The following is an 11,211-nucleotide window of genomic DNA, read 5'->3' as shown; positions in this document are numbered from 1 at the left end:
GCTTTATTCTTATGTATTTATTATTATTTCATTGTGAGAAAAGGAACAAAAATGAGAGAAAAGACAAAATGGGGCACAGGAAACAATCATTTTTATTTCTTTGTAATTTATGTCACCCCATAGTAACTGTTTTGTTCCATCATTTGTTTCTTTTGCCATTTTTAGTAAAACCTGAATAACATGATTAATGCAGAGGGCCCCCTAGTTATTGCTCGCCTGGGGCCCCCAAACTCCTAAGTCCGCCACTGTGTACATTTCATTTTCAGTGTGGAAGCAATAATCTTCCTTGTCAGTTCATGAGAACAATTCAAATAGTGTTAATTATCTGAGGTTGAGAATGAAGAAGTGGTTTATTATACTTACAGAGACTCCATACTTGAGGGCCAGACCTTGCAGCGTGTCTCCGGACTGAACCGTGTGTTCGACGTGTCTCTGACGGACAGGAGGAGACGGCGAACATCGCACCAAGCTGCCGTACGACTTAGTTCGGGTTCCACGAAGGAGGCCACCTCTCCCGGATGGCAAACACGCCCGTTGTCCGGACATATCCGACAGGCATTTATGAGGAAAACATCATGAACGCGTGCGCAATTTTAACGCTGGAACTGGTTTAACTTACTGTAGACCGTCGTCCTGAACTAGCAAGCCCAGTTCACCTGCTAGCTAACCTCTCGACTTAATCCATCTTAGTTACAAAGTGCCGATATGACAGTGCCTAGACATTTGCAACAGTCTAGAATAAATTCAAAATACTTTAAAATGTGTTTAACATCACTAAACGGTTATTAGACAATCTAAAAGCAAATGAAAAACTTTAAATATGTTGTTTTTTTTAGTCACGGCTCCCTCAGTCAGCTGCAGGCTGTTGCCATGGCTGCCGCGGTGAATGACGGGCCTCGTTGGGTTGGTTGTGTTCACGGTAATTTGAATAATGTAATTTTAAGGAAACGTAACCCTTTTTTAAATTTCTTAATATTAATTTTCTTTGTGCGACTTACATCAAAGCTGATTTTAAAAATGCAGAACTATTTTATAGTGATCACCAAAACCAAAAATAAAGAAACCAAATAAGACTAAAATTGTAAACATCGAAAATCAAGACTTTCTTAATTGTATATGCAACCTAATAAATTAAAAACAAATTAATATATAAAAATATTGTTAGATGTATTAACATGACCATATTTTATACCATGGTAAACTGTAACACGCTAAACTGGAAATTGTAACAACAAAATTCAAAAAATCCCAATTTTACATGTTTGTCCGTGAATGCAGCACTACCAACACTTCCGGGATAGCGTGACGTAAAGAAGCTAACTACTCTTTATCCGGTGTTTACCTTCGATTAAACTAAATACAATCATGTCATTTAAAAGGGAAGGGGATGATGGGAGCCAACTCAACATTTTAAAGGTATAACACAAAAAAATTAAATTTATTCATACTAGAATATGTTTTCCGAACGTTTACTCGCTTTCAGTTTTAACTTTTTGCAAGCTAGTAGTAGTAAGAAGCTACTTATAGAGTCAAAATAAAATAAGATTAAATTAGATAAACTATGTAATGTAAATTGTGACTCTGCTATTACCTTCTTATTGATAATTTGCTTGTTTGGTTACAGAAACGGCGTGTATCTGACCTTTTGTCCAATTTTATTCCGGAGGATGAAGCTGCTCTTCTGAGTAATGGAAGGTGAATGCATGCTTTCAAATTTAAATATTAAGAAAATCCTAAAAGTTTTGCTTTTCTTGTTGAAGTAACTCACCTTTCTCCGTTTGCTCTGCACAGGTACACGTGTCTTGTGTGTTCGTATCGTCCAGTGTTTGACACAGTTGACATGTTGACTGTCCACAGGCAAGGAAAGAAGCATTTAGAGGGTAAACACTATCCTAAAAAGTTACTTTTAATGTGCTAAATAGTTCAATTTCCTATCATAAAAGTCTCCAGGTTGATGTAAACTTTTTAATGTACAGGATAGGCTAATTTCTCTCAGATATTGTTCACACATTTGTCCTCCAAACAAATATTAAAGTAAAAGTGCTTCAGTGTTGTTGACGTAACAGGTGTGTCATATCAAGACACTGATGAGACAGGAGGTGTGAGGATCATTACAGAGATTTAGCAGAAAACAATAAATGTCACTCCAGAAAGAGTGAAAAACATACTAGTTTTTAAAGCCCCCCTCTTTTGAAAATCGTGTTGTTTTTTTTTTAGTTATGACATGTATGTGTGGCATTTTTCTTACGAAAGAGAACAAATGTAATAAGAAATCATTTTGTTTTTGCATTTCTGAGTATTTCTCCTTTCAAAAATTGCTGTTGATCAAACTGTGGCAGACAGATTATTATTATTTTCCCAAGAACTCCAATGGATTGAATGTATTGATGACATCAACGTCAATAAACATTGGAGAATTTGCTAAAAGAGTCTTTGGTGAACTGGAAGGAGAAAGAATCAGGATTTTGGAGGAAGTTCAGTCCATGAACATCTTCACTTCCTCGTTTGAGCTGACATCCGGATCAGAACCATACGGCTGGACATTGCTGATATTGCTTGATATTTTTATGTAGCAGCAGTGAAGATTTACACTAGTGAGACACAGAGCTATTATAATCAGACAGGGGGCATAAGGGGCGGGGCTACTCAGCTTAGCACCAAAAGCCACGCCCCCTCCGAGGAGATTTTGGATATGAAGGCTTCAGATCTACATGAAAAAATGGCTTTTTAAGACATTTATGGTGTAGGATTTTTGTTAAAAACTTCATAACCCTAAATAAAACACTAAAGTGTTATTATTTATGTGGAATGGGTGCATGTTTTTATGTCTGTTTTTTTTCTTTTTTGTTTTTGTTTTTTAGGTTTAAAATCATTTTATGGCAAAAAGTCAAAGCTCAAGAATGAAATTGCCAAAAGAAAACATGAAAACTATGTCAAAGAAGAGGACCAACAGGTTGGTAGCTTCAACTTAACTTTCTTACCTGGGGAATTTTCTTCAGTTTGTTAAAAACTGTAAAATAAAGAGTGAGATTAGGATTTTTCTACTTTTTTTATTTTATTTTTGGAATTATTTTTACAGAGATAAGTAAATACTGAGTGTTAATGTGCTTACATTCTTGTTTTTGCTTGATTCTAGTATTTTATCGACTTGCTTTTGAGTGACAGTTGTTAAAAGGATGCACCTCCTGTACTTGAAGAATATTATGTCACTGTATCACAGCATCATTTTGATCAAAGCTGTAGTTTTGTGTTCATGTTTGTGGCTGCCGTGTGACTCAGACAAACAGTCGAGTCTGCCGCGCGGGTTAAAGCGGGTGTTTGCTGGTGCAGAGCATGAGCGGAGGACAGACGGAGCGTTTAGCTGAGTTGGCGTCTGACTGAGCTCAGACAAGTCTCTTTTGTTTGCAGGAGCCCTCCAGTTCTGCCCCTTTACTGGCAAAGACACGGAAACTTACCCATCATGCTCTTCTGAAGACTGTTCCATACAATAGCTGCCACAGAAAAACTAGGTTGGTCATCGCTTAAGATTAATATTCTTATCTACAGTTTTAAGGGAGGTAAAGATGCAAACATATCTGTTATTTTACAGTACAAAGTTGGATAAAGGACCATCAAGCTCTGCTGGAAACATGTGCAACAAACTCCCATCTGCATGTTGGAAAGCTGACATTTCTGACAATCAATCCACAAGTGATTCTATTGAGTTCATCACAGGTAAAATCTGCTCCTGGAAATCAATATTTGTTATATTTGTTTAAAAAAAAAATGATGGTTATGTTACAAGATTTTATTTATTCTTTTATGTAGAGTCTTGTTCATCCAAAGACGGAAAGCAGATTCAGTCGGAGACGAGACAAACGACAGAAGACATAACACCGCAGAGGCGAAGAGAGCTGGAGCACTACCTCAAACTGAAAAGGTGCACAACTCTCTTCTTTTTTCGTTATCTGTGTTAGAACGATTCTGGAGACCCCAGAAATATATTCTTAACGTTCATTGAACAGAAGAGAACACTCACTGTCTTAGCAAGAAACTCGACCACCTCTGCATCCAACTCCTGAGAAATACAGTTTGTGAATGTTTTAAATAGTTTTATGAAGTTTATTGATGATTGTCCTTTGGTGTGTGTTTGTGTGAGACATTTTAAAAAAGAGATTTTTAATCTTAACAGGACTTTCCTGGTTAAATAAATAATAAGTTGACTTAATCAATGAATTGATTTCTATTGACAACATACCTGTGATGGAGCAAGAAATAATCAATCCTTCATTACAGTCCAAAATGTGGAAACACTACATTTTACAGACCATACAGTGTGGTATAATGCTCAAATAAAAGTTCTGTTTGTATTACTCTGATGTGGAAAATTAACAGCTTTATGAAACTAAAATGTGAATGGATTTTCCAGTACTTCCAGGTATTTATCTCTGAGTCACACCTGTTGGATTTTTAGATAAAGACATCCTGGATCGATTTTAGGTCAGTCAGTTGGAACATTCAAACGGAACCAAATCGTATGGTCAACCACAAATTATGATATAAATTCATTCATTAAAATGAATTGCAACACCCAGACTTAACAAAGCTCTTCAATAAACATTTGCATGGCTTTGTTAAGTAAATTAATTCAAAAGTTGGTCAAACTGGCTTCTATAAAGTTGTTTTGGGGTTTCTCAAAGTTTTGAATTGCTTCATTTTAAGTACTGATGCTAAAAAGTGTTTTTTTTTTTTTATCTTTCTTCTACAGCAGTGGCTGGTTACAAGACAGAAGCGGACAATGGGTCAAAGACGAGAACGTGGAGTTTGATTCCGATGAGGAGGCGCCGCCTTCACTTGCCCCTTCGGATGATCACTAAAACACATTCTAGGAAGGAACGAAGAAGAAAGGTGTGAAAATTCAGATCATCCGTTCCCACAACGGTGAGAAAGCAGATAAACAGACGTTTGAATACCTATTATAACAGTCCTTGATGTTTTCATTTTCCTGAGGCCTCCAGGCGGTCATCTGAGCCCTCTGAGCATTGTTTGACTGACGAACGTTCAGACACTGACGTCTATGTAGCCACGTCAATACAGTGTTAAAAACTCTGCATAATCTCAGTTTAAATTACCTGCAGGAGTTGTGGGAGTTCAAATTGAACCTAAAAGTTATTATCCAGTCAGAAATGTACCTTTGCTTGTAAGTTTCTCAGTGAATTGCACAGTTTTTGTTCATTTCTTTGGACTTCATAGAACAGTTTATATTAAAGAATTGTGGATTTTTTGAATTGAATATTTGACTTTATGAGAATACACACAAATTAAAAATGTTTTTTGTTAATTTATATTTTTACTGGTCTTATTTCTGTGTTTTACCTGATATGAACTCCAAACTTTCTAAAACAGTTTCAGAACATAAACAAAGGAGCCATCAATCTTGTTTACAGACTTTCAAGAGATGCTGTGCTTTTCAACAATTGAAAGACAGATTGAGTTAGTTTGAAACTCAATCTGACTCGATTTTATTTGCAAGATGGAACTGGATTATGGATCTGCTCCTCTCAATAGGTGCCAGACATTCAGCCCGTGGGCTGAATGTCTGGCACCTATTGAGAGGAGCAGATCCATAATGTCTGACGATCTTAATGGAAATGATCTAAGTCACTTCAGTTCAGGAGAAAATCCACAAACAATACAGAAAATATGTTTTTAAAGTTAGTTTTTCAACTGAACTTCTTTTTAAATCATGTCCACACTGCCCCCTAGAGGAAATATAAGGTACTGCACTAGAGCTGCTGTTGTGAGATCCAATTTCTGGTCATTTGATGGATTTGGTTAAAAAGATTTTCATGAAATAAATCAGAAATCTTTATAGATATGCTTACATTTTTATCATGCATCATAATGACCACCAGAGAGATTTTTAGAGTCCGATAACAGCCTGAAATCACACCAAAAACCCTCATTTATTTGAACATAGGAAGTCAGCATCACATAAATTATACTATTAGCATAAAATGTATATGGTGGCATTACAAATTTATATATTTTATTAATATTTGCCATAAGGGACTGCATAAACCACGTGTCAAACTCGATGCATGGGGGCATTCGGCCCTCCAGATCATTTTATTTTATTGTTATTAATGACCTGATGTTATCTTGTGCTTATTTTTACTTTTATAATTTTGACAAAATATATTTGTATGGAGAGTAAAATATTCTGGAATAATATTCCTGCCTTTTTATCATTCATAATTATGTTCAAACGTTACAGTTAAAGTTTTAAAAAGTGACATTGTGCTAGCTTTTTGGACTATTTTGGCATTTACTAAGATATTTTTAAGGTTACTTTGAAGTTTAGCTAATTTTTCAGCTCCATTCTAGCTGTTTTGGCTAATTTAGGCTTTTTTTCAGGCTTTTTTTCCAATTTTTTTTCTGTCCATTTTGGAGTTTAGCTAATATTTCAGCTAAATCCTAGCTGTTTTGGCTAATTTGAACTTTTCTTTCAGTTTTTTAAGCTATTTTGAAGTTTAGCTATTTTTTTCAGCTATATGCTAGCTGTTTTAACTAACCTAAGTTATTTTTTAGGCTAATTTGGCATTTACCTAATGTTTTAGCTGGTTAACAGCTTCAGTGATTTCAGCTATTAACTTCAGCCTTTTCAGCTTCAGTGTTTTTAACTATTAATTTCAGCATCATTTCAGGATCAGCAGTAGCATCCTCAGCGGCCAAATTCAGCTTACAGCATTCACACTAGCATTATCACAGGTAATGCTATATATCTAAGTCATAATTATGTTAAAAAGTTACGGTTTTAAAGTTTTAAACATTTCATTTTTATTTAGTTTATCCTGTTAGGCCCAGAAATTAAAGTGTGTTTTGGATTTGTGATTTTTGTAGTATAAGCTATAGCTAAACTAACTTTATAATTGTTTGGAGGCATCAGATGTGAGACCTTATGTTTGATTTAAAAAAAAAACGTTTTTCTTCTTTTTTATAATTAAGGATAAAATTAAAAAAACAAATAAAGGAACCCGTCAATGCTTTTAAGTGTCTGAAAGGTTTGCAGCTGTTTCTGTTCATAAATCTGCAGATGCTCAACACTTAAAGTTAGTTCTTATATTTGGAACAAGGTAACCCAAGCTCCGAGCTCAGTTATGTTCTGTATTGAGAGCGGGGTAAGTGGGGAGTATAAAAATAACCCAGGAGTTTGGGGGAGTCACCGGATCAGCACAGACTTTAAAGGATTAAGGTGCTGTGATTCTTCTCGTCTCGGGTTAAACCTTAAAGTGCTCTGAAGAAACATATAATGTCTCTATCACTTATCATTGTAATTTATTCCAACACCGTGTTTTTAAAAAGTTAGGAATAACATCCATATGAATTCTGGAGGTGAAATAAAAACCGAACTTTCCAAACATTTTAAAAAATATTTGAATCAGTTGTTTTTATTTGAAATATTTACAGATTTTTACCCTCTCCACATAGAATTTAGCACCACAATGACAACAAAAAAGTTTCACGAATGAAGAGAATTGTGAGGATGTTAGTGATGAACAAACTAAACCACAAAAAGAAGACACTTTGCATTTTTCTATCTGGATTTTATCATGTCAGCAAAGCAGAAAATGAAATGAAATGGATGAACACGGTCCATTTGGGGAGGATCTTATGCTTCACCAGGAGGGAGGTTTCCAGAGGCTGAACTGGTTGAATTTTTAATTTCTTTTTTTGTTCAAGGCTCCTTTCATCTCAGCCTCTGCTGGCGAACTGCAGAAGAGAGAAATGATGTTAGATCATTTGTGTTAAACACTAAAGAAATCCACTGATTTAATGGCACTTCAATGGAAACGGATTGAAGACGCTCCAGTCTACACTGTAAAAAATTAAACATTTGCTCAATTAATAAAAGTTTTATAACTTGTTACATTTAAAAATATTAGTTTTTATGAAAATAAATTTTTAAGTTGAGTAAACCATCAACTCAAATTTTTGATTTGATTAAAACTAATCATTTTAAATGTAACAAACAACAGAACTTTTGTTAATTCATAAAATCTTTCACTTTTTTCAGTGTATGAAGAAAGTTTTTCTTTGGTTTCAATTGAATTATCCCAGTCCCAATATACTTGGACTTCTACTTGGTTGAAGATTTTCCAAATTCTTTGTGTTGAGCTAATGAACTTGCGCTTAAATCTTAACTGAACCCAATTAAGTCTTTTTACCATTGAATATGTAGACATTCCAATATTGAATCTTTAATTGGATTTTTTGTGTTATTTTTATGTTGTTTCGATCCATTTTTTAGTCAACTGAGGAGTCTGTTTGCATTAAGACTGTTGCTGAACAACACCAGGGTTCACTTGCAAGTACTCCCAAGTTTTAAGCAAATCTTGAACATACTGTAACTTTTCTTTTCTCTAAAGCAGTAAATCCAAGCTCTTCTTACTCATGTCGTTGTTTCGTGTGATGGCCATGGCGGCTCGGGCGCGCGGACCCTGCTGGGTGAAGTGGTAGCCAAACTTGAGGATGCTGGAGTTGTTCTCCAACATGGAGGCGATCTCCATCTCAACCGAATCTCCAAGCTTCTGCCTCTGAACCACAGAGAACGGGGTTGAAGTTAAAGGATGAAGGAAAGCTCTGCTTTAAACACAACATTCAGGTCCATTTCTACGCTGATGACACCCAGGTGTTTTAGCACTTTAGTTTCAGATTTAACACTTCATTTAAATTTGTATATAAAACATGAATTTAGAGTCAATTTTCAGTTGGATTTGTTATTAAAATCAACATTCAAGTCAATTTCTACGCTGATGACACCCAGTTGTTTTGGCACTTTAGTTTCAGATTTAACACTTAATTTAAATTTGTATATAAAAGCGAAACATGAATTTAGAGTCAATTTTCAGTTGGATTTGTTATTAAATTCAGACAAATTTTTAAATTATAGCAAATTATAACGTGGTTATATTGAAAACACTGATCAATAGCTGAATGACTTTTTGACTAGTTTTTAACGCTACTAACATAATTCTTTCAAACGTCTTGTGTAGATTCAGAAATCATCAATCAACTTTAACCAGCAGAAGATTAGAATTTTTAAAGAACTCTTATCTTTAAAAACATTTTTTGTCCAATCATTTTCCAGATTTTTCTGACAGGTTTCAGAATCTCCAGGTTTAAAACTGGAGGTATTTTTAAGCTGTAAAACAGGTTTTACGTAAAATTGTTAGCTTTTAAAAATGGGATTTTTGTAAAGTAATTATCTTTTCTCCACCATATTTATGGCTTTGTTCTTTTAAAATCTTTTAGTTTGATCTTTCTCCAAGTTATTTTGTTAAAAAGTGTTGGATGAAGACACATTTCTTTTTTTTCCTCTGACCTGGTTGTCGATCTTCAGCTCCACCAGGGTGGCGTTGCTGCCCATCGCTTTGATGATGGCCGTCATCCCCTCTGAAGTGATGAAGTTGGACTCGATGTTAAGACTTTGTAAGCTGGTGTTTTCTTCCAGCATCTCAGCACAAGCCTGAGAACACACAAAGACTTGAAACAAGTTTTCATAATGTTTCCGTAATGTTCTCCATTGGTGTACTCACACGGGCCACGGGGTCGTTGCTACGGGTGGCAGCGATGCTGAGAAACTCCACGTGAGAGTTTCCCTTCATTGCCTCAAAGATCTCTATAAGTGTTGGGATGGGAATGTCCTGCAGGAGTCACAAACAAACCAACATTTGGGTTTTTGAGTCAGCTCTTTCCTTAGAATCCGTATCCCGTGATCGGACTGACCTTGATGTTGTTGAGGTTGACCTCTATCAGGCTGCTGTCATTGTTGTTGATCCGCTCCAGGGTCTCCTCCACGTTGGTGGGGTTGGGGGGTTCCTCTGGGAAGATCTTGAATGGATCTGGTTTCACAACACCTGAAGAGCACAGAGGAGACCTCAGAAAATGTGTTTCTCCGTTTGAATGAAGCGGATTTCAGAACGGCCACACGTACTGTTGATGCCTTCTGTGTTGGCAATGGTTCCCGTGGTGCCCAGAGCGTCGTAGTACTGCTTGTTGCTCATTAGCGTGTACATCCCAAGGATGGCTGCAGGTAAAGGACAGCAATCATGGAGGCTTTCATATTACAAAAATCTTTGCAATTTTTGATGCTTTTTCGTGATTTTTTCCATCTTCTGTGCTGTTACTACCTTCCTAATTAATTTATTTAGATTTTTTTAAAGACACACTCCGATGAAAAACATGTTTTGGGGTTTTTAATGTGTTATTGGGGAATTTTTCTGATGATAGAGAATGAAAAATGTTAAGTTCAAGATGGCATTTGAGTATTTATCCAAATTTTATCCAATTTTTAAGTTTTCAATTATTTTTTACATTTCTGACTTTAATCCTAGAGAACTATCGCCGGGGGATTTTCACCCGACCAGAAGTATTCACATGCTTTTCTATATGTTGCATTTTTCTGAGTGTCATGGTTCCCTGAGGAAAGTCTCACATGTCCCAGGAGTGGGTGGACCAAAGACCAAGTATCCTATATCCTCATTTTCTTTTCTAGGAATTTTTTTCTTCTCAATTTCCAAATTTTTCAGTAATATTCGAGCACGCTTTTAGGATCTTTGTATGTTTTTATTTTCCATTTTGCTACATATGACACAGTTGAAAATGGAAATGGAAATGGAAAAAATTCTTTAATTTATTATGTGTTGTCGTATTTTGATCTATTTTTAATGAGAAATACTTTATAAATAAACTTGTTTGAGCGCCAATGTACCACCTTTGACTCATTTGCAAATTTATAGAAAAAAAGAAAGAAAAAAAAAACTACTGCCAATCTGCAGAAACTATGTCCCAGAAAATGACTTTTTTTGTCTAAAAAATGACATGATCCACTAGGAATGCTTTTATAGTAGATCAAAAAATTATCAAAGCTTCCTCTCATGAGCAGAAATATGATTACATAAAACAAAAGAGAAAATATTTTTCCAGAGCTAAAACAATTGTCAAAAGCATTACAGATTGTGGTCAGTAGGGGGCAGAGCTGTTGGATTTTTGCATCTTTTCATGAAGTACCAGCTCCAAACTGTGCCTCAAGCCAACTGCTGTGACAGCACCCACCTCCCTTCCTGTGTGCCCCCCACCCTCCAGCCCCCTGACGCAGCGATGGGAATCATGGGAAGGCCCACGAGGGGACTGAGAGTCCGCAGGGACAGCTGGGAGTTTGGAGTGTTA

At 35.8% G+C, this 11,211-nt stretch overlaps 3 protein-coding genes and 1 long non-coding RNA gene across 7 annotated transcripts in view; 1 reads left to right on the top strand and 3 right to left on the bottom strand.

The window, feature by feature from the left end:
• lysmd1 (LysM, putative peptidoglycan-binding, domain containing 1) overlaps positions 1-847 on the bottom strand; it is a 4,748-nt gene extending 3,901 nt beyond the window's left edge. Inside the window, exon 1 of the mRNA XM_024258579.2 lies at positions 364-847. Within this exon, the coding sequence (XP_024114347.1) occupies positions 364-546 (183 nt within the window). The 5' untranslated portion in view covers positions 547-847. The remainder of the gene's footprint in view (positions 1-363) is intronic.
• LOC112136700 overlaps positions 1-1,900 on the bottom strand; it is a 54,509-nt gene extending 52,609 nt beyond the window's left edge. Inside the window, exon 1 of the long non-coding RNA XR_002917397.2 lies at positions 1,769-1,900. This is a non-coding gene — a long non-coding RNA (uncharacterized LOC112136700). The remainder of the gene's footprint in view (positions 1-1,768) is intronic.
• scnm1 (sodium channel modifier 1) lies at positions 872-5,272 on the top strand. 3 transcript variants are annotated; one of them, XM_024258577.2, is made up of 8 exons: positions 872-919; positions 1,625-1,695; positions 1,792-1,880; positions 2,862-2,953; positions 3,409-3,509; positions 3,590-3,714; positions 3,808-3,919; positions 4,748-5,272. In XM_024258577.2, the coding sequence occupies exons 1-8, from the start codon at positions 887-889 to the stop codon at positions 4,854-4,856; spliced, it is 732 nt and encodes a 243-aa protein (XP_024114345.1). In that variant the 5' UTR covers positions 872-886; the 3' UTR covers positions 4,857-5,272. The 3 variants fall into 3 exon arrangements, with proteins under 3 accessions (XP_024114345.1, XP_024114344.1, XP_024114343.1); XM_024258576.2 differs by lacking the exon at positions 872-919 and adding an exon at positions 1,255-1,416 and having other exon boundaries at positions 4,751-5,272; XM_024258575.2 differs by lacking the exon at positions 872-919 and adding an exon at positions 1,255-1,416.
• Positions 5,273-7,402: 2,130 nt separating this feature from the next.
• Positions 7,403-11,211, bottom strand: part of tmod4 (tropomodulin 4 (muscle)) — a 14,533-nt gene continuing 10,724 nt past the window's right edge. For both annotated transcript variants that reach the window (XM_024258202.2, XM_024258203.2), the window contains exons 5-10: positions 9,977-10,069; positions 9,769-9,899; positions 9,579-9,686; positions 9,365-9,508; positions 8,432-8,576; positions 7,403-7,752 (exon numbers count right to left, since the gene is read on the bottom strand). In XM_024258202.2, the coding sequence (XP_024113970.1) occupies positions 7,730-7,752; positions 8,432-8,576; positions 9,365-9,508; positions 9,579-9,686; positions 9,769-9,899; positions 9,977-10,069 (644 nt within the window). In that variant the 3' untranslated portion in view covers positions 7,403-7,729. The remainder of the gene's footprint in view (positions 7,753-8,431; positions 8,577-9,364; positions 9,509-9,578; positions 9,687-9,768; positions 9,900-9,976; positions 10,070-11,211) is intronic.

Source organism: Oryzias melastigma, linkage group LG16, assembly GCF_002922805.2.
Source record: "Oryzias melastigma strain HK-1 linkage group LG16, ASM292280v2, whole genome shotgun sequence".
Taxonomy (NCBI): domain Eukaryota; kingdom Metazoa; phylum Chordata; class Actinopteri; order Beloniformes; family Adrianichthyidae; genus Oryzias; species Oryzias melastigma.
The sequence above is the reverse complement of the archived record's forward strand: the minus strand, read 5'-3'. Positions and strand labels throughout refer to the sequence as shown.

What these genes read in the sequence shown, in the direction of transcription:
- scnm1 (XM_024258575.2), top strand. Translation starts at nt 1,366, where the DNA reads ATGTCATTTAAAAGGGAAGGGGATGATGGGAGCCAACTCAACATTTTA. An exon ending in GCCAACTCAACATTTTAAAG is followed by an intron (nt 1,417 to 1,624) that starts GTATAACACAAA and finishes GTTTGGTTACAG; the next exon opens with AAACGGCGTGTATCTGACCT. An exon ending in AGGAAAGAAGCATTTAGAGG is followed by an intron (nt 1,881 to 2,861) that starts GTAAACACTATC and finishes TTTGTTTTTTAG; the next exon opens with GTTTAAAATCATTTTATGGC.